Here is a 19,949-nt window from a genome sequence, read left to right on the forward strand (position 1 = left end):
CTTAATTAGGTTGATTTCCATTCTCTAGTAGAAGTAGGACTATGTTATTTCATCTCTTGAAGGATTGAATGCTTCCTATAAATAGTCTTTGGAATTAGGGGGATGATGGGAAGTTGAATTTTAGGCATAGTTAAAATTGCAATTCTCAAATTAGGCTTTTTATTAATAAAAATTTCTTTTAAAAGATTTTCTTTATTATTTTGCTTATTGGCCTAGTTTTTTAGTAGAATTTAAGTTTGGTATGTTATAGATTATGCTTCTATACGCCCTAAGCTACATCAGTTAGAATGAGAGTAAAGTTATGCCACATTAGTTAACATCAAACCTATTGTGTCCACTCCATGATGATCGCTCTTATCATCACGGCATAGGTTGGAATCCACATAACTGAGAGAGAAAGAGAGAGAGAGAGATATTTAGATATGATAAAATTTTAATTTATAGTGTTCATTCCATGATAATTGTTCTTTATTAGGGTTGAGCATGGACCTTGCCCAACCTGACTCGAACCAAAGGGTTTTGGGTGGGTTAGGTTCGAGTCTTGCTCTAAGACCCACCCAATTTTAGTTTTTTTAGTTTTTTTTTAACACCTTTAGCAGGTTTGATGCTATATTCCCTAATATAGTGCTCTCAAACCCCAATAAAAAAAAATGGTCTTTAGAAATTATACACTATTTTTTATTTCCAATTATAAATAAAAAATGAATTCTTATTATAAATTTCCTTCTTATTTCCTTTTTAATTTCAAACCTGACCTAATCTCCTCATTTAAGACTCTATCATCTTTTATACTTTCCGTATTTTATTTTCAATTCAAATTTTAAATAAACTTTAAAAAGAAATCTCTTAATATTAATGACCCAACTTATTTGAGAAAATATTTAATCACTTATTAAAAACTTTCCCAATAGAAATGTCAACTTAAATTTGAATTTAAATAATTCTAATGGAAAGATTTTATCTATAGTCACCTCATTAAAGCCTTTGCAATTTCCAAATTGAATTTTAAGATCAAATTTAAAATTCAACATTGACTAACCTGATTATATTTGGAAATACAATATGAATTTGCCAGTTTCCTTGCCATGAATTTTCAATGCATTGAATTTAAATTAAACATTAAGCCCCCTTTTGGGAGGAGAAAATGGAAATGAATGAAAATAATAATTTTAGAATATTCTCCCCTTCTTTTGTTTGAAAGTTTTAATGGAGGAAAAGGAAAATTCATTCCTTTGTTTAAAAGTTTAAGTAGGAGGGAACATTCATTCATCTCTATTCCCTTAAAACCTCAATTTTTCATTCCCCCTGAAATTTGGAGGAATGTGAGGGAATGAAATTAGATTTAATCAATTTTTTACTAAAACTCTCAAAATTCCCCTATATATTCAACCATTTATTTTAAAATTGGGGTCTAATAATTATATTGTCATAAAATGATTTCACTCTATTCTCTCTATGTTACTCTCAAACAAGATTACTTACATTCTATTCATTTTCATTCATTTCTATTGCTTTATTTTAAAACATCCGATCAAGGTTACTTAATTCTATTCTTTTCCATTCCTTTCCCATACTTAAATACATTCCATTCCATTTCTTTCTATTCCCTTATGATCATTTTATTCTATTCCATTCCATTCCCTTATGAACTCTCAAATGAAGCCTAAGAATGAAAATCATGCATTGGAATGGAATAATGTGTTTAGAATTTTTTTGATATTATTGTCAGTACATTATATAAATAGAATTGTCACATTTGGAAATGGCATGACATGATAAATATTAGATTTAGCTATAGTTAGTTTAGACTTTTTAATATTATTGCAGGTTGTATATTGGTGATACATTATGTAAATAAAATTATAACATTTGGAAATAGCGCGACATGATAGATATTAAATTTAACTATAATTAATTAGTTTAGACTAATTATATTATGATCAATATTAAACATATATTGATTAATATCCGACCCAAATGATGATACTAATTTAGAAAAAAAAAAAAAAATAGAAAGAAAGAAAAGAGAATGAGACCTGATTTACCTACCCAATACCTGACCCAAATGTGCAAGTTTGGGTGAGAGCGGTTTCACGTCCTTTTTATCCGGTTGAGCTCAACCCGATCCGAGTTGTGCTTAGTCCTACTCTTTATCATCAAACCAAAACATCAATTAATTTTTGGTATAAGTAGAGTTAAAACCCAAGATCTCAATAAAGTTTAACTAACTAGAACTTATCATTTATTATTATAAATCATATACTTATCAAATAAGTCAAATAACTCAATATCCACTTTAACTATATATCTTTATTATAAAAAAAAAAAAAAAAAAAAAAAAGGTTAACTGTATGGTAATCTAAGTGTATATATGTGTAGAACTTCTTCTTAGGACTTGAACTGACCCTTATCCCCCATATCTCATAAGCACTTATATTTGTGGAGTAATCATCGTATCAAAGGTGTGCAGTAATAAGACGTAGAATACCTTAAAGCAAATAAAACGATGTAATTGTATCTTGTTCAAACTCTTTTTTTTTTTTTTTTTTAATAACAGTATATTTTTTTCAAACTCTACCTTTAGTTCTACGCTACAATCGTATTATCACTCCCCAAAAATACACAAGGATATGAACTTTAATGACATCAGATTTTTTGCCTGCCACATACCCTTCAGCATTTTTATTATTACCATTTTTGGTGGGTCAGATTCCCCTTTAAGCTTTTGTATTAGTTATTAGTGTGGTTTTTACTTTACAACCCAAGTAGTAGATTTGTTTTTTTTTTTTTTTTTTTTTTTTTTTGCTAATGTACGACATAGGATTGTTGTCATGTGTCTTAGTTCATTGACCTCCAATATTACCTGCTGTCAAAATCATCAACCAGATTTTAAAGCTAAACGGTTAAGATTTGTAAGCCAAGGCTGTTTTTAGTAGAAGGAATTTCAGGGTCTCGAATCGCTTATTTCTCTCATCCTCACTCTTCGGTTACATTCTTTTTGAAAAAAAAAAAAAGAAAAAAAAAAAAGAGACAAACTTTTCTTAATTCACTTCGAACCCAGAAGAGGTACCTCATCAATAAACAGCCAGCGACACGATTTCTGAATAAAGGTCTTTCTCTCTCACTCTCTCTTTCTCTCTGTTTGTACATATTTACATATATGTATATGTATATGTATATGCATGTTTGTGTACATGTATGTTTGGTTGTGTTTGTATATATAGAATGGGAATTGGATCAAGATAGGAAGATCTGACTGCAAATAATGAGACCCAGAAGTGTTTTTGTTTCTGGTAGTTGTGTTTTACCTTTTCTATTATGAAAATTTTGGTTTTCAGAGGTTGTGGAGTTGAGTTGTTCAAACTCTGATGTGGATTTTCGAGATCTTGTTTTGAGAATTACAATTGTGCCTGGTGTGCAATTTTTATACTTTGTATGACTAATTGGTTCATTGATTTTTCTTTTTGGATTTGTAGAAAGTTTAATTCTTGATGCGTATAACATATTTAGGTCCCAAGCTCTGAACAATTCTTGGTTTTTTTAGAAGAATTCATTTTGTGAAGCTCTGATATATATATATATATATATATATGTATTTTACTAGTATATGCCCATTGAGCATTTTCTGAGGGTTCTGATCTCCATTTAACTTCTTAGTGATACTCTTTACACTGGATAGTTTCTCACTTAGAAGCCTGGAGTTATTATGTATGCAATTGCTTTCTCTTTATTCCCCTTAGGGCTTGTTTGGGTTGAGGGGAGGGAGGGGGAGTAGAGTAGAGTTGGCCTAATTTCCGGCCAACTTTATTCCCCCTCCCTTGCCATCAATCCAAACAAGCCATTAGTGTAACATAAAACTATCAAGTTGATTAGTGCACAACTTGAGGGGGAGTGTTGGGAAGTATGATTTACGTTCCACCAATTGCAGAAAAAAAAAAAATCGAAGGTTTGATTGCTTAGAGTAAATCAAGGGATTGGAGCAATCAATTATATTGATATGAAATTCAAAATCAAAATATCATGTAATAAATTGATAGTTGACCCGTTCTCAAATAAGATTAAATTTGGATGTGGTGTAAAACCCAAGTTTTACCCCTCCAATTCCAACATGCCACATCATCATATTACATATTTTAAGAATAAGCAAAACCACACTCAAATCAAATTTTTTTTTTTGATAAATAATAAGTTTATTGATATCAAAAAAGGAACACCCTAGTACACAGGGAGTGTACAAGGGTCAAACAGTTCAAGGACAAAAATTACAAGAATCTAGAAAATCAAGAAAAGAAAAAAATGATTGGTTTCGTAAAGTAGCCAACCAATTCATTAAAGTTCTAAAGAAAAATAACTTCAGGTTTGGTATGGATCTCTCAATATCTTCAAAGCACCTATTATTTCTCTCTCTCCAAAGACACCACAATAATCAATGGGGAACAATCAACCAAATATACCCATTTCGATGACAATCAAATCTACCTTGCCAACATGCTAGAAGTCCCACTACAGATTGCGGCATAACCCAGCTTATTCCAAACAAACCAAACACCACAGACCACAAGTCCATAGCAATCGGACAATGAAGAAAAAGATGATCAACCGATTCACCATTACCCTTGCACATGTAGCACCAATCCAATATGCAAACCTTCATTTTTCATAAATTGTCAATTGTTAAGCATTTCCCTATAGCAACAGTCCAAATAAAGAAAAAGATGATCAACCGATTCACCATTACCCTTGCACATGTAGCACCAATCCAATATCCAAACCTTCCTTTTTCATAAATTGTCAATTGTTATGCATTTCCCTAAAGCAACAGTCCAAATAAAGAAAGCTACTTGAGAAGGAATCTTCTGTTTCCAAATACTTTTCCAAGGAAAACAATAGTCATTGGAGCCCACTAAAAGACTATAAAAATCCTTAACCATGAAACCCTTCTCTCTGTTAGGTTTCCAACACATCTTATCCTCACCAAACCCCTTCACTAAAGCACCATATATGGTATCCATGAAACCCGACAATGCCTCTAATTCCCGAGCATGCACACCCCTAAAGAAACTCACATCCCAAAAGAGGACTCCATTAGCAAAATTCATAAGCTCAGCCACACTAGCCTCCTTATCTCAGCAAAATCTAAACAATTCAGGATAGCTAACTGCAAGAGATGTCTCACCACACCAACGGTCTTGCCAAAACTTCACCCTAGGCCCATCCTCAATATTATATATACTGTGGCGAGAAAAAGAAGGCCATCCCTAACTGATATTTTTCCACAAACTAACACCATATGGACCATTAACAAATTTGGTACACTAGCCACCCCATATACAGCCGTATTTCACTTTTATAACTTGCCTCCAAAGGGCATCATTCTCAATCCCAAATCTCCATAGCCACTTCCCAAGTAAAGCTGCATTAAAAAGTATTACCTTCTTTATCCCCAAGCCACCCAAAGAAATGGGAGAACAAATAGTAGCCCATTTAACCAAATGAAATTTTGCTTCGTCACCAATGCCACCCATAAGAAATTCAGCTGGAGTTTCTCAATTCAGTTAGCCACTGCAACAGGTATAGGAAATAAGGATAGAAAATAAGTGGGTAAATTAGATAGAGTGATTTTAATCAAAGTGACTCTACCTCCCTTGGATAAGTACAAATGTTTCCATCCCACTAATCTCCATTCTATCTTCTCTAGAATTGGGTTCCATATTGTCTTATCCTTGAATTTAGCTCCCAAAGGAAAACCCATATATTTCATAGGAAGAGTACCTTGTTTACAGCTAAGGACATTCAACAATAAGTCAAAAGTATGCACCACACCAACAGGAACTAACTCTGACTTGCCCAAATTTACCTTTAGACTAGAGACTGCCTCAAACCAAATAAGGATCATACGGAGAAACAATATCTGATCTAGATCTGCATCACAAAAAATTAGAGTGTCGTTCGCAAAGAGAAGATGAGACATCGCCAAGGATCTTCCCTCTAAGTTACCCACACCAAAGCCTGACATGTGGCCATCATGGACCGCTTTATCCAATATTCTTCCAAGGGCTTCCATAACCAAGACAAACAGCAAAGGAGACAAGGGGTCACCTTGTCTCAACCCCCTGGAACTCTCAAAAAACCCACAAGGAGAGCCATTAATCAGAATAGAGAAGCAAACCGTAGATATACAAAAGAAAATCCATCGCCTCCACTTAGTAGAGAACCCACCCCGTTCAAGTAACTGCATAAGAAATCCCTAGTTTACATGATCAAAAGCCTTCTCAACATCTAGTTTGCATTCTGATACCCATTTGAAAATTCAACTTAACTGGGAGTTTATTGAGATGTTGTTATGTGTGGTAGGATGCATTGAGTTTTAGATAAAAAACTGATGTGACAATTTCTTATTGAATGGTGTAAAACAAGGGTTTTATACTCTATCTTTACCAAATTCAGACTCTTTTCAAATTCTATAAATCTCATTATAAATATGGGTTTTCTTGTATTGTGTATCAATCAAAGTGAATGCAAGATGTAGCCATTTGGCCTACATTGGTGTGGAAGAAGATCTTATTTACCCAACCACATTAATCTCTTTCGTTCTTTCTTTCTCATATTTTCTTTATGTTCCATACTATTTCAAACTTTGACAAGGCCAATTCATTTATAAAAAATTAAAAAAAATAAATCAAAAAGTTAAGAACTATATTGATGTTGCAATCATAACAGCACTAATGCACTAAATCCAATTAGAACTTCATAGTACTAGGATAGGTGACCTCCTAGGAAGTTATCGTGTTGCACCCATTTCCTTCCAAAATTGGGGGTAAATTTGACTACCAACTATCTATCACTATCAGAGATCCCATAGAAGCAAGAGCCTTGTGCACTAGTACAAACTTTAACTATATTGAGCTTGGGTTTGCATTATGCACTCATTGACCTTAATTTGGTTCTACAGTGTAAAAGATTTAGCCAGTACATTACACTCGTTAGTTGTTTCCACTTACAATTTAAAAGAATGCAGCTGCTGTGATTGGGTTCTACAAGCAACCTCACAGGCATTGGTTTTTGTGCACTGTTTGTTTAAGAAGAAGGGTATAGAACTATTTTGTTGGCTAGAAAATTGACATTTTACTAGCCTTCACAATGTAGAAGAGGAAATAGCATCATGAGGTTTGAGGTTTTCTGGGTATGTTGACTGTTCAAGGAAATAATTGAGATGGTCATTGTTCCAACATTGAAATTTAAATGCATAACTGAAGGACTTTACTTGTCAGGAGTGAGTTTTGAGCCAAGATGAGAACTTTTTGGAACATGGTATTTTAGGATATGAGATGGTGTAGATTCAAGTTTGTGGAGAATTATACACTGCACAAACCCATCCAATTCGTCCTTTATGAATCTTGCTCGCACTCAATTATGCAAATAAAGACCTCTTTTATTGGATGTAAAGAGATTTGATTCACAACAAGTGTTTATATAATAAAAAGAAAGAACCATTGGTTTCTGCTAATCCTGATTGTGTAATAGGTGCATGAGATCAAGCCTGATGGGATCATGTTATATTTTAATTAATATAATTTCTCAACTATCAGAGTAACATAGAGAATGACTTAGGATAGAATAGAATAACTGAAAAGAATACATTTGGCTGGTCATGACTAATCTGTAGAGGATCCATAGCTGAACCCAAAAATTTTGGGACTAAAGACTTGGTTGTTGTCTAGTTTCTCAATTCTGCCACTTACTTATGAACTTTCATATGATACGCTCATTGACAATGGTTGCACTTCTTTTTGCATTCATTCTTGTGAGCAACTATTTGGTTTATCAATCTTCTCTATGATCACTTCTTTGGAATATGTATGAGTTGACTTTTGCCTCTTAACCCACAAATCTGGTTATGTTGTTCAGAAAAAGTTACAGGTTTTGTTGTTGCTTTTTTGTTGTTGTTGTTGTCGTTGTTATCATTCTTTTTCTTTTTTCGTTTAATCATCATTCTTATCATTGTTTATTTAATAATTTACTATTACGGTACTGCTCCATACTGGCATTCAGCCAAATATATAATACAATTATGATTTATTTTTTTATATTGTGCACTGAAATTGCAGAATAAATAATCCTGGTATATATTTAGGAAATTTACTGCAGTTTTCTTTATGGCCATTTCTCCACCCATAGATAAAGTTTGCTGTGATGCAGACAGTAAAGAAGAGTTAAAGGAAAAACAAGATTAAATGTACAAAAATTCAAGAATTTTGGTCTAATTTTGATCCAAGGCCTTCTTGGAACCTTTCATAGGTTGTATTATGCTCCGTTTGTTTCGATGGAAAACTTTATGTAACACATAAGATAGTTTACCGTATTTTCCAATGTTTGGTAGCACAAAAAAAGATGAGTCAAAGGATCTTTGGTCAACATAAAAAGTATGGCTTATTTTTAGAGATTGTTTTCCACTAAATTTTTTGAGAAAACAACTCTGGGTCCGTTTGGATACAGCTTATTTTGTTGAAAACTGAAAACACTGTAGCAAAATAACTTTTAAACGTGTAAATAGTGCCGTAGGACTCATTTTTAATGAAAAAGTTGCTGAAAAGTGAAGTTTGTGAGTCTCATGAACAATGCACGGGACCCACTGGTGTGCACAACGCAGACATGGGAAGCGCAAAACGCGCTTCCCAAACGCACTCTGTATCTCACAGTAAGCTAAATAAGGAAAGTTAGGAGTTTTTTTAACTCATTTAAAGTTGCTACAAAACGTTGGAAAATGAGATAGTTTTATAGAAAATGCTTCTTAGAAAATGACTCATTTTCTAGAAAACATCATCACTAAAACAGGGGTAGTTTGGTATTAAGTTATTATTGAGCCTTATTATTAAGTTTTAAGGTTAGAAAGTTGCTGGGGTAATTTCTAGATTTTTTGGAATGGACTGTAATGAGTCTTATTTCATGTTTATAGTCCTTTTCCTATTTGGTTTAGAAGTTCTGAAGTCCTTTTTTTGTATGTTATTAGTAATCCTAGTCATTTTAGGAATAAGTTATTTAAAGTCCTAATCCTTGTAGGAAAGGATTTAACAATAGCCTATATTGTAGTCAATAATATTCATAGTGAGATTGATTCTAATGCAATTCCAACATCTTATTTTAAGCTTTGAGGGCATGATTGCCTTCTCCTCCCTAAGTGTGATTGCTTAGGAAAAGCTAGGTATGATTGCCTAGTGTTTTTATCTATCTTATTTCTTATTCTATTCCCTGTTAAGAAAAAACAGTCAATATATTCAAGTTTCAATCTGTTTTTACCAAAACCCTTAAACATCTTATTCAAGAACCCTTCAAGGTCTCATCAAGAAATCTAATTTAGTTCTGAATTCTTAAAGAACGATCCTACATCAAGCTGCATTAGCCTAGTCTGGATCTGCATATTTTAAGAGGCATCAGGTGACTTTTGAATGACATTTGGGGATTTGTATGCCAATTAAAATTATGAAACAAGTTGGCAAATCTTGTCGTATTTCCAGAGCTTGTGTTTTCTTTTGGTAATCATGAGTGAATTATCTCTTGGATAGAGTTATAAAAATTTGATGAACTAAACTTTTATACTAATTCCTTGTAATTCTTCATGTAGAAATTTGGATGCATCAAAAATCCATTAAGAATTTTGACAAGCTTGTGAAATGGAAGACGGTTACTATATTGGGAGGAGATGGGAGGACCTGGACACTGATATTTTGGTGAAGATTTTCCAGTCTTTTGACATCCTTGAGTTAACTTCGGGTATCGCTCATGTCTGTAGTGCATGGCGTATGGCTTGCTGTGATCCTCTGCTTTGGAAAACACTTGATTTATCAATGATGAAATCGAATTTCATAAAAATCCCATTAGAGCCATATGTTTATGTTGATGGACGGTCTGATAAGATATTAACCCGTCTATTGAAGATTTCTATGAGTCTCAGCAGGGGAAACATAACAACCTTGATTTTCCATTTCAACCTATTCGTGAGTGATGAACAGTTAACTTATACTGCAGAAAGGTAATTCCAGTTATTTTGTTGTTTATCGAGCTGAATATTTTAACCCTTAAGGTTTCTGATAGTATTGCTGATCTCCTTTTCTGAAATATATGTCTTTATAATGATTAATGATAAATGTTGAGATATCAAAGCAAGTTTTTTTTTTTTTTTAAATAGTTATTTTGGACAAAACTTAGTTACATTTCCTCAGGTGTTGTACCTTAGGTTTTCCAATTAAATTCAAACACATTATTGCATTGAATTAAAAAAATAATACTGTTTGTGATGCATGGGTCAATGTAGCATGGAATATATATAACCATACCCTATAGCCAATAGTTGTACTAAGCTATATATTTTAAGATGTGTTGTTATGTCTCTTATAGTACCACTCAATGTTGAATTGACAATAACCACTGTCTTTATTGCAGGTGCCCACAGCTCAGACGACTTGTTCTGCCGGCTTGGAACAGAATAAAAAAGACTGGAATATGCAAGGCCATTCGTGCATGGAAAGATCTTGAATCCCTAACAATGCCTGGAATTGCAAATCCTCCATACCTCATGGAGGAAATTTCCAAGAACTGCAAGAACTTTAGAGAACTGAAGATTATGGGCCCTTGTGATAAATTCTTTGCTAGTACACTTGCTACATTCCTTCCAACCTTGAAGGTCCTAAGCCTCCGATGCTCAATGCTATATAAGGAAGCTCTGATCATTGTCCTGGATAGTTTGCCACACCTAGAAGTGCTTAACATATCACATTGCCTTCTAATAGAAGTCCTTCCACCTCCTGGACCTAAAAAAGTTGTTAGCGAAATTGATCAATCTATTATTGAAAAGGCCTCTCGGTTACGCGAATTTTTAACATGCATGAATGACTCATGCACTATGTGCCAGCGAACCAAAATTGATGAAGGGCTCATGAGGTGGTACAGATACGAGGAAGGGCTGTGGAAAGCAGATGAGGTGAGCTCTCTTGCACTTTGATTAGAACATGTGGAGATTGTGTTTCCACAAATTAGAAGCTGTATCATATTTTCTCTTTAGTGATTATATTTCTTTTATGCTAGAAACAAAATAAAATGTTGCTGAATAAATATAAATGGCAGCCATCTTTATGGTCTTACTTGTGTTGCAAAAGACATCCTCCCACAGGTAGGTTTGGTTTTGACACATGATTGACTTGTTTTTTGGGAGAGAACTATTGATGTATGTGTCTGAAGTGTACATATTGTAAGTTCTTTTCTGTTACAATAGGATTCTCAATTTTGGTCCACCACATTTTTTAATTATGGTGTAATGGGAAAATTTTTGAGATGAATTACTTGTTGACATTATAGTGTTGCATACAGGAATTCAATTAGGAATGATGTTCGGCATTTGGTTGGAATTTTCTATTACGTCTCTTTTGTATGTAAGTGCTATTGACTCCATATATTCGCTAAGCCACAGTTGATTCATAAAGTTTGAATTGGTCTCTTCAAACTTTTTTGTGATTGTTAATTTGTTACAGATGTGATATGGTTGAATATAACATGCGTCCAGGTAGTATGAGAAAGTATGCACATAAACGTGTTAGGAAATGAGCTAAGACAAGGCTGAGAAGACCAAGCTTTGTCTCCTCTTTGAGATTGTTAACAAGTGATAGGGTATATTACAATAACCTTCCTCTAGGTTTGAGGAAATGTCAAAAACTCCGTCCGATTTTTATAAATGTCCTTCCACCCCTTAAGGTTTTGATCTATATAAATATTTATGTCCATTACAAATTATGTCAAACACATTTTTCAAATTAAAGTCTCATCCTGAATAACCTCAAAATAATGCTTACTAACTAGACGGGTTATATGATATAAGAAAATTTAAAAATAAAATCCACATGGAGTAACTGTCAAATGTGTCCTACCAGGTCATAATCTGTGGCCAAATCCAGTTCTTTGCCTGATAAATTTGTTTCTGATACTTGTTCCAGATTGGTATTTTAAGCATAACTATCTGCGATGCATTTGATTTTGCTATCTACATTCAGTGTTGGTATGGATAATTTTGAACGTGGAAGTATATAGAACCTTTTCTGATTTTGCTATCTACATTCAGTGTTATTTTTGAAGGTGTTATTCTCTCCGGTTGGCGGTTATTATGCTTGCTTCTCATCCTCTTTATATCCCAATAATTGTAAAGGAGACAACAGAGTGGTTGGAAGCAAATTTATGTTGCTTTTATCCTCCTAGATAATTGTAAAAAATGCAAATGCACAGGGTTGGATTGGACTGGGTTTGTTCAGGCCTGAGGCTAAGATAAATATGAATGTGTTCTTTGAAAAATACAACATTTTCCACAACTTGTCAAAATGATTGATTGTGAGTGATGCATAATAATTTTTACATGCATTTATCATTTTTTTTACCACTCATATATAGTCAACCATTTCGACAACTTGTGGCAAAAGTTGTCTCCCTAGACTTTCTCTTTTCAGTTTGAAGTTTTGAATTGCAGTGAAGCCTTTCTTGCTTTTAAGGTAGGTAGTGAAGGCTTGTTATTCATGATTATATGCATAAAAACTGTTATCACTGTCTTCAAAGAATGTTCTGGCTAAAATCAATTTATTTAAAGAGACTAAAAAGCTTCATCCTTCACGTCTTCAGTGCTTGCTGTTAAAAGCCTCTTCTTTTTAGTGGAGAAATCAACATTTCTAAGTCCATGGAGACATCTCCGATGTATGGCATACCTTCTTAGATTATTAACATCATAAATTATCGAACTTTTCAACTACATCATAAGTGATTGAATGCATTGTCCTATCTTTTCTACCTAAACTATCCTGGTTACCATCTTTACAATTATTAAAGCATTTAAAAAAAATAAAAAAAGGTTTGGCTTGTCCCCATATCCCATCCAATACAGAGGAATACTGGACAAAAACATTACCCGTAGAATTGATTATCAGTTCTGTATTTAATATATGAATGGCATCACTCTTCATTGTTTAGCAGCCCCCACCCCACACCCACCCCACCCCCCCCCCCCCCCGGAAAAAAAAAAAAAAAAAAAAAAAAAAAAAAAAAAACTATATGAAATGAAATGTGAAATGGTTGGTAGGTGACATATTCTAACAGTGAATTTTGAAGTTTTATAAACCACTTTTGGACCTTCATAAAGGGTCCCAGCTCGCACAAATAATGGAGGAATTTTTTTTTTTTTTTACCCCCTGAACAATAAGTAATAACTAATAACAATAATATTGTTGAAATTTATTTGAAAAAAAAAAAAAAACACCTACAGGGACCTCTTCATCTCCTGCCCCCTTTGAAAACACCCAGACAATACTTCCAAAAAAAAAAAAAAACCAGACAGTGAGTACAGAGATGGTAAAATGCCCAACCAAAGGCCAAAGCTGAACAAGAGAGTCCACAGAGCAACATTATGGGCAAAAACATTTGTACATTTAGGTCCTATGATTGAAAATCAATCGCTTTCATGAGGAATCATCGTCAAAATTACTTTTAATATACACCAATCACAATATGTTGCATTAATAAATTTTTTTTTTTTTAAAAAAAAATATATATATATATATATATAAAATGTGTCATTGAATTGCTTGTTCATATATTAGATTAAATCCCATAAAATCATTGAAAAATCCAATGCACGGAAATTAAAATAGTATAGATCTTGATCCAAGAAAGTAGTAAATAAAAAAATTAAAAACCATAACTTGAAAACTTTTGCAAGGACCTACTTAATTTTTACTGGGAGTGTAATTCTTCCTCTTCTCTAAAAGGTGTCCAGTACTGGTGCTGCTATGGAGAATGAATTTGTTGTATTTAATTCCCCTCCTGTTAATGTTAGAATGCTTTTGGATGAAGATGCCACATTTGATATTCTATAGTTGTACCTACCATCTCTACCAAGCTGGGCCATTCCCATTTGATCAAATTACTCCCAATGATTGCACTTTCATTTTGTCAATAACTCAATATTACGTTTTGAAAGGAAACATTGAGAGAGTTCACACCCCAAAACTTTTCACAAAATAAAAAAGTTCAGTTATTTATGGCCATATTAGCCCTTTAGCCACCCTAATCCATATGTGTAGGATGGCAATATGTCTACCTTCTCATAAATTTATAGAATGCTCTACGAGTATGATAAATGTGTACTCATTTCTCTCACATAAGATCTTAACAGTCATGAGCTTAGTACCTCAATTATCGGATTATAAAAAAGAAATACAAAAGGGAATCTTATCATGAATTTAATTATGTGAGATGATGAAGTATGCATCTATTATTCTCTAGGAGTATTCTATAATTACTCCTATATTATCTTCCTCTCCATCTTGACTTGGCTATTTTTATCTAAAGAAAAGACCTCAACTAGTTGTGATCTCCTAACGTTTCTAATAGAGAACCATAATTCAAATCCACCTACCCCCAATTATCGGATTATTTAAAAAAAAATTACAAAAGTGAGTTTTATCATGAATTTAATTATGTGAAATTCACTATTATGTGAGATGATGGTGTATGCATTTGCTGTTTTCTAGGAGTATTTTATAATTACCTCTATATTATCTTCCTTTCCATCTTGACTTGGTTATTCTTATCTAAAGACGGAAATTACTAGCCTAGACCTCTATGTGTAAATTAATAATATAATAAAATTTTCTTTTTTCACACACTTCTATATATATAATTAAAGCCAAAACTATAAGAAAATTCAATTATATTCTAAAAGGTTTTTTGAGAATAATTATATTCTAAATTGGATTCTAATTGTTGTCTAATTTTACGCCACATGTCCTATCTAAGTTTTTTTAATTTTTGTTCTAGTTGAATTAATGTTGTGCAAAAAGACAAAGAATTTAGTATAAATAAACTATCAAAAACTCAATAAATAAATAAAAGAAGTAAACTCATGTGTATATCCAAAAAATCTAAAATTGAAAATGAGAGAGAGAGAGAGAGAGTTAAACTCATCCATGACTATATATATATAATTAAAGTCAAAGTTGAAAGAAAATTAAATTGGATTCGAATTGTTGTCTAATTTTACAACACGTGTCCTATCTTCTTCTTCTTTTTATTCTTTTTTCTTTTTTCTAGGTGAGTTAATGTTGTGCAAAAGACTAAAAGTCTAATATAAATAAGTCATCAAAAACCCAATAAATAAAAAAAGACTAAGTAAACTCATATGTATATATAATTAAAAATTAAGAGAGAGAGAGAGAGAGAGAGAGAGAGAGAGAGAGAGAGAGAGAGAGAGAGGGGAGAGAGTAAAACTCATCTATAACTTAAAAAATGTATAACCCTTACACCAAATATAATTTGAACTCATATATATGTGTAATTGTAATTGTTTTTTAATTGTACTGTGCTTATGCACGAGTTATATACTAGTTTTTCTAATAGAGAACCATAATGTAAATCCCTTACCCCCAATTGCCGGATTATAAAAGCAAAAACAAAAAATACAAAAGTGGGTCTTATCATGAATTTAATTATGTGAAATTTTTATTATGTAAGATGATGGAGTATGTACTTGTTGTTTTCTAGTAGTATTCTATAATTACTCGATATTATCTTTCTTTCCATCTTGACTTAGTTATTCTTATCCAAAGAGGGAGATTACTAGCCTAGCTCATTATGTGTGAATTAATATTGCAATGAAATTCTCTTTTTTCACACATTACATTAAAATTTCCAAAACACGCATCTTTCTCTAAGGAAATTAAATTCTGTAAGGATGTGATACAAAATTCATATTTTATTCCTCAAATCTTAACATATCACATCTTCTTATCATATATTTAAGAATAGAGATTAAATTTTGTAAGGATGTGGTGTAAAACTCATATTTTACTCTTCCAATCTCAATATACCACATCATCTTATAACATATTTAGGAATAAGCACAATTACACTCAATCAATTCTAATACCTATATATAAATCCAACCAAATTGAGAGTTTATTGAGATGCTATTAAGTGTGGTAGGATGTATTGAATTTTAATTAAAATGCTAATATTGTAATCTCTTATTAGATAGTGTAAAACATGGGTTTTACATCCTATCCTTACCAAATTCGGACTTGAAAGAATAAGCACAATCACATTCAATTAATTTTAATACCCAGATATTAATCCAACTAAATTGGGAGTTTATTAAGATGTTATTAAATGTAGTAGGATGTATTCAATTTTAAGTAAAATACTGATTTAACAATCTTTTATTGAATGATGTAAAACATCTTTACCAAATTCGGATTCTTCTCTAAGTACTCTTACTATCACTTCTCCTCTCTCATTTCTTTCACTCTCATCAACATTGGTGTCATCTTGTGTCATCTTGTTAGGATTGGTAAAATATATATTCATCACATTTTGGCCCAATCTACCCCTTGCGAATCTTATTTGCGTTGAAGAAGGGATGACAGACCCACCCATACCAATCTGGCCATATTCTGTTGCCATGCCTATTTATATTGGTTTAAATACCCGAAGACAAGTCCCCTACCTACCTTCATTGTAATTCAAATAAATAAATAAATATAAGTAGATTAAAAAAAAAGTATGGTTAACAAGCGTCTAGGGAGTATTAAATTATGAATTGTAATGCATATTTAAAAAAAAAAAAATACAATTGTCAATAATCTATTAGTTTGTATGTATAAATTATTGTGGTTATTTTTATTTTTTGTGTTACTTTTTTTTATAATAAAGTTGAATAAAAATTTCATGTAATATGATATTGGATATTTAAATGATTTTTTGAAATTTGTATAAAATGTCATGTGATATAGCATTAAATGCACCTGAACTTGTGTTTTTAAGTTACTCGACTAACAAAACTTAAAAATATTAAAGTATGGATAAAGTTTAGTTACAAAATTGGTTGTAACCTATGGCTACAACCTTACTTAATAAAAATAAATATATATTTTAAAATTTTAATTGTTGAATTGTAAGTTCTTTATGCTCTTAATATATATGTCAAAGTTTGTATCATTCTTATATTATTTATTATATCATCTATGAATTTATATTTTATACATAATTTTAACTTACAAAAACTTGTTGTAGGGGTGGAATTTCCAAAATCAGCGAATGGGCCTGGGGACCCACACGAAGCCTAACCCTGACCCAACGGGGAATAGGAGCCCAAGTGATTCCTAGCCCAACCCTGTTGAGCCCGGTTTGATCTAAAAAAAACGTCCAAGGAGGAATGCCTCCTCGGACACACTAATACGGGCCCAATATGCGTCCCCTCCACAGTGAAGAACCCATCCAGGCGAACATGAGCAGGAGGGTGAGCCTCGCACAGCATAGAAGAGGAAAATGCGAGACATCGGGGAACAGCCACAACTGCCGCATTAAATGCAAGAAGCTACTTTTTCAGCCGCATTAATGTGGAGAAGACAGGCAAACAGTTTTACATTGGCCAGTGCAACTCACAGAAAGATAGGGAAGATGTCCGATGGGACAGACACTCAAGTGAAGGTCCAGATGATTAACAAGTGTAAGGTCCTTATTACTTCAAGGAGGCTATATAAGAGAAGGAGATCCCCACGAAGAGGGGATCGGAGAATCAGAAAAAAAGAGAGAGAGAAAGGTGAAAGAACTCTATAGTCTGTAAACAGAGTAAAAGGTGCACTTATACGTCTCCTTGGATTGATATCCTACTAAACATAAATGGAGTATTCTCACGTTCAACACGTTGCATGGCGCACATCTAACTGACGTTCACTTCGTCTAATCCTAGCTCTGTAGCCCACTCTCTACAAATTCATTGTCTGGGGACTTTTGGGCTAGAACCATTTACTTGCTGGGCCTGGGCCCCAAAATACCGCCCCTACAATTGGCGCCGTTTGTGGGGAGAACTTGTGTCTCGACAAGTGAAACAGTAAGAGATGGAAGGATCAGGTCCGCGCCAAACCGGACGTGCAGAATCTCAACGGCAGGACAACTTTTTAAATCTCGAGCGAGGGAAAGGCCAAGATAATCAACGAGAGGGCAGTGTGAACACCTCTCACACGAGTAGAAGCCACTCAAAAGGGAAAGATCATGCATCCCCTAAGCAGAACGAGAGAAAGGCCCTACAGCAAGAGATTGATGATTTGAAGAGGAAGCTGCGTCGAGCGCAGCGAAAACGCCCTTTGCCCGCCTCGGACACTAGCAGTGATGGGGACGGTGAATACAGGTGAAGGTCAAGAACCCCTCCAAGCGAGACTTTTTCCTATGAGGAAAAGCGGCCTCGCAAACTCAGCCACAAAAGCTCGTCTTACCAAGGCCTAGCCAATGATGCCATGAGCAAGGCCCTGGATCGCATCTCCCAGTCGCCGTTCACGCGTAGAATAGAGAGGGCAGTGCTTCCTCGGCGGTTCAATCATCCAACGTTTGCCATATACAATGGTTGAACTGACCCAGTGGAGCATGTAAGCCAATTCAACCAGAGGATGGCCGTCCACTCCAGGGACGAGGCGTTAATGTGTAAGGTGTTCCCATCCAGCTTGGGGCCCCTGGCGATGAGATGGTTTGATGCCCTCCCACCGAATTCCATAGATTCCTTTAAACAGCTGACGCAGGCTTTTGGCTCCCGCTTCATCACCAACACTAGAGCCCCTCGGTCCCTCGACTCCCTCTTATCCTTGTCCATGCAGGAAGGAGAAAAGCTGAAGGCCTACTCGGACAGATATTGGGAAATGTACAATGAGATAGAAGGAAACTACGATGACATCGCCATTAGTACGTTCAAAAGGGGCCTGCCGACAGATCATGGCTTAAGAAAGTCCCTCACTGGGAAGCCAGTCACCAGCGTGCGCCAGCTCATGGGCAGAATAAACAAGTACAAAAGAGTCGAGGAGGACCAGCAAATGGGGAAGGGTAAAGCGAAGGTTGTCCCTCAGGAGAGGAGGGACTTCAGGTCGGACCGCTTTAACAGCAGTAACAGGCCGAGAAGGGACTACGCGGAGCAGTCCGGGCCTACTGGGGCTCAGGCAGTCCACGCTGTGTTCCGAGAGCCATTGCACAAAATCCTGGAGAAGGTGAAGTGCGAACCCTTTTTTCAGTGGCCGAACAGGATGGCGGGTGACCCCTTAAAACGCAATCAGAATCTGTATTGCGCGTACCACCAGGAGCCAGGTCACACCACCGATGATTGCAGGAATCTGAAAAACTATTTGGATCGTCTTGTCCGAGAAGGGACGTTGAGGCATCTGTTGCACCGCCCTGAAGGATGGCAGGAACAGTCAAATGTTGAAACCAGACAAGGCACATTGAGGCCACCCATTGGCACAATAAATGTCATTCTTGCCGCACCTGGGAGAACCGGTTCCAGCCCTTTCAAAGTAATGTCAGTGGGCAGGTTCCCGACGAAGCCAGACAAAAGGGAATCCAAGAGAGCCAGAGTGAGTGCCACGCCATTAATTGGGTTCACGGAGGAGGAAAAGCAAGGAACTATTCAACCCCATGAAGACGCTCTAGTCGTGACGCTCAGGATAGAAGGTTATGATGTGAAAAAGGTGTTAGTTGACCAAGGCAGCGTCGTGGAAGTAATGTACCCGGATTTGTATAAGGGGTTGAACTTGAAGCAGGAAGACCTGTCGCCATACGATTCACCCCTGGTCAGCTTTGAAGGAAAAATCATCATCCCGAAGGGTATGATTAGGCTGCCTATGCAAACAGACTCAGACGTAGTAGAAGTGAACTTCATTGTCGTGGATTCCTACTCCCCCTACACAGCTATTGTGGCCCGGTCATGGCTTCATGCACTGGGGGCTGTGTCGTCAACCTTGCACCAAAAGGTAAAGTATCCGTCAGGAGGTCAAATCAAAGAAATAATAGGGAACCAAGGAATGGCCAGACAATGCATGGTGTCGGCAATATCACGACGACCAAATAGCGAACCTTCCACTTCTGCTGAGAACGGCTTATAG

General features: G+C 34.8%; 2 protein-coding genes across 4 annotated transcripts; both read left to right on the forward strand.

The window, feature by feature from the left end:
• Positions 1 to 2,847: 2,847 nt before the first annotated feature.
• On the forward strand, positions 2,848 to 12,289 carry LOC115960963 (F-box/LRR-repeat protein At3g48880). 3 transcript variants are annotated; one of them, XR_004085259.1, is made up of 5 exons: positions 2,849 to 3,110; positions 9,623 to 10,030; positions 10,441 to 10,978; positions 11,365 to 11,426; positions 12,110 to 12,289. XR_004085259.1 is itself a non-coding variant. In XM_031080002.1 (4 exons), exons 2-4 carry the CDS (start codon positions 9,672 to 9,674, stop codon positions 12,119 to 12,121), a joined length of 909 nt encoding a protein of 302 aa, XP_030935862.1. In that variant the 5' UTR covers positions 2,848 to 3,110; positions 9,623 to 9,671; the 3' UTR covers positions 12,122 to 12,289. The 3 variants fall into 3 exon arrangements, 2 of the variants coding, with proteins under 2 accessions (XP_030935862.1, XP_030935861.1); XM_031080002.1 differs by lacking the exon at positions 11,365 to 11,426 and having other exon boundaries at positions 2,848 to 3,110; XM_031080001.1 differs by lacking the exons at positions 11,365 to 11,426; positions 12,110 to 12,289 and having other exon boundaries at positions 2,850 to 3,110; positions 10,441 to 11,359.
• Positions 12,290 to 19,094: 6,805 nt separating this feature from the next.
• LOC115961273 lies at positions 19,095 to 19,949 on the forward strand. The gene has a single exon (XM_031080277.1). It carries the CDS (start codon positions 19,095 to 19,097, stop codon positions 19,947 to 19,949), a length of 855 nt encoding a protein of 284 aa, XP_030936137.1.

This window comes from Quercus lobata, chromosome 9 (genome assembly GCF_001633185.2).
Source record: "Quercus lobata isolate SW786 chromosome 9, ValleyOak3.0 Primary Assembly, whole genome shotgun sequence".
NCBI classification, from domain to species: domain Eukaryota; kingdom Viridiplantae; phylum Streptophyta; class Magnoliopsida; order Fagales; family Fagaceae; genus Quercus; species Quercus lobata.

Excerpts from the sequence above, each read along its gene's own strand:
- LOC115960963 (XM_031080001.1), top strand. The coding sequence starts at position 9,672 with ATGGAAGACGGTTACTATATTGGGAGGAGATGGGAGGACCTGGACACT. Across the intron at positions 10,031-10,440 it reads TTAACTTATACTGCAGAAAG|GTGCCCACAGCTCAGACGAC; the intron begins GTAATTCCAGTT and ends TCTTTATTGCAG.
- LOC115961273 (XM_031080277.1), top strand. The coding sequence starts at position 19,095 with ATGGCGGGTGACCCCTTAAAACGCAATCAGAATCTGTATTGCGCGTAC.